At 32.6% G+C, this 1849-nt stretch overlaps 1 protein-coding gene across 1 annotated transcript in view; it reads left to right on the forward strand.

Moving 5' to 3' along the window:
* The first annotated feature begins 76 nt into the window (after positions 1-76).
* The window catches only part of LOC108748335 (U4/U6 small nuclear ribonucleoprotein Prp3), a 2429-nt gene continuing 656 nt past the window's right edge, over positions 77-1849 (forward strand). The window contains exons 1-2 of the mRNA XM_018486418.1: positions 77-853; positions 1425-1782. Of these exons, the coding sequence (XP_018341920.1) occupies positions 82-853; positions 1425-1782 (1130 nt within the window). The 5' untranslated portion in view covers positions 77-81. The remainder of the gene's footprint in view (positions 854-1424; positions 1783-1849) is intronic.

Consider the following 1849-nt stretch of genomic DNA (forward strand, 5'->3'; position numbering starts at 1 on the left):
ATATATATATATAAATCTTAATGCTTTAAATACTTCAGTATATATTATAAGCTTAATTCTTTATATCTTTAGATACGACAAATGATGGCTAATGCACAAAAAGAAATAGAAGAACGAAAAAGAGCTTTAAAGGCGATAAAGCAGGAAGATGTTTCTGCAAAGCCCTTTAAAGGGCGTGATACACTACCAACAGTAGGAAGCATGTATAATCAAGGCCTATTGAGTAAAACAGATTCAGACAAAGCACGAAAAATAGCTGCATTACAAGCACAGATCAGAAATAAATTAAACTCAGGATTACTTGGCAATGTTAATGTACCAGACAAACCAACTCCCTTAATTTTGGATGAATCTGGCAGAACAGTAGATATAACAGGCAAAGAAGTACAACTCACTCAAGTAGTACCTACATTAAAAGCTAATATACGTGCAAAAAAAAGAGAAGAATTCAAAGCTCAACTACAAGAATCAAAAGGTCCAGAAGAAATACAAGATACTCATTTTTTCGATAACAGAATAGGTGTAAAACCAGCTATGCGTGGTAAACGTGCATTAAAATTTCACGAACCAGGAAAATTCCAACAATTAGCAGAAAGAATGCGCATGAAGACACAGTTAGAGAAATTGCAAAATGAAATTAGTCAAATTGCTAGAAAAACTGGAATTAGTTCAGCGACTAAATTAGCTCTTATCGCACCCAAAACTGAAGCTCTTAGTGAAGATGTGCCTAATATAGAATGGTGGGATTCTGTTATATTAACTGGTGGATATCCTAATGAAAATGAGTTAACGACAATCAAAAATTTGACTATCACTAATTTAGTAGAACATCCAACACAAATGCGGCCTCCAAGTATGTATTTTATATATATATATATTTATTTATTTATTTATTTATTTATTTATTTATTTATTTATGTGTATGTCTTTGATATACAGAGTGTTTCTTAAATAGCAGACACTAATCATATAGAGTTATTCCTAATTAAAAATTAAGTCGAAAAGTCCTTTATAATTTTCGCAATGGTTGATGAAATATTAATTTCTAAATATTGCCGAATAAGCGCGTATCCGACTGCCCAACCATTAACTATCACGAAAATTGCAAAATGATAGAGATTTTTTTATTCAGTTTTTTCTATCAGGAATAGCGCTATATGATTAGTGTCCGCTATTTAAGAAACATCATGTGTTTCGACAATCGCTTATTCGACAATCTTTAGAATTAATGTTTCATCGATCATTGCAAAAATTGCAAAATGGTAGAGGACTTTTCAATTCAATTTTTAATCAAGAATAGCGTTAATCGTGTGCGTGTGCGTGCGCGCGCGCGCGCGCGTGTGTGTGTGTGTGTGTGTGTGTGTTTTGTGTATTTATAAAATTGAATATATTTATATTGTTTTCTGTGATTATTTTGTATACAGCGGATCCTTTGAAACCAATCTATATGCCTGTATTTCTCACAAAAAAAGAACGTAAGAAATTAAGAAGACAAAATAGACGAGAAACTTGGAAGGAAGAGCAAGAAAAAATTCGATTAGGTCTAGAAGCACCACCTGAGCCAAAATTACGGATATCGAATCTCATGCGAGTTTTAGGGACTGAAGCTGTACAAGATCCTACTAAAATTGAAGCTCATGTTCGACAACAAATGGCTAAAAGATTGAAAGCTCATGAGGATGCAAATGCAGCCCGGAGACTTACTGCTGATCAACGTCGCGAAAAAAAGGCGAGGAAGCTTAAAGAAGATACAAGTCTTGGCGTATATGTTTCTGTTTATAGGTAAATGTTATTTATTGTATATATATATATATATATATATATATATATAAAATTTTGTAGTAGTATA

The sequence above is a fragment of the Trachymyrmex septentrionalis genome, unplaced genomic scaffold, assembly GCF_001594115.1.
Source record: "Trachymyrmex septentrionalis isolate Tsep2-gDNA-1 unplaced genomic scaffold, Tsep1.0 scaffold22, whole genome shotgun sequence".
Taxonomy (NCBI): Eukaryota; Metazoa; Arthropoda; class Insecta; order Hymenoptera; family Formicidae; genus Trachymyrmex; species Trachymyrmex septentrionalis.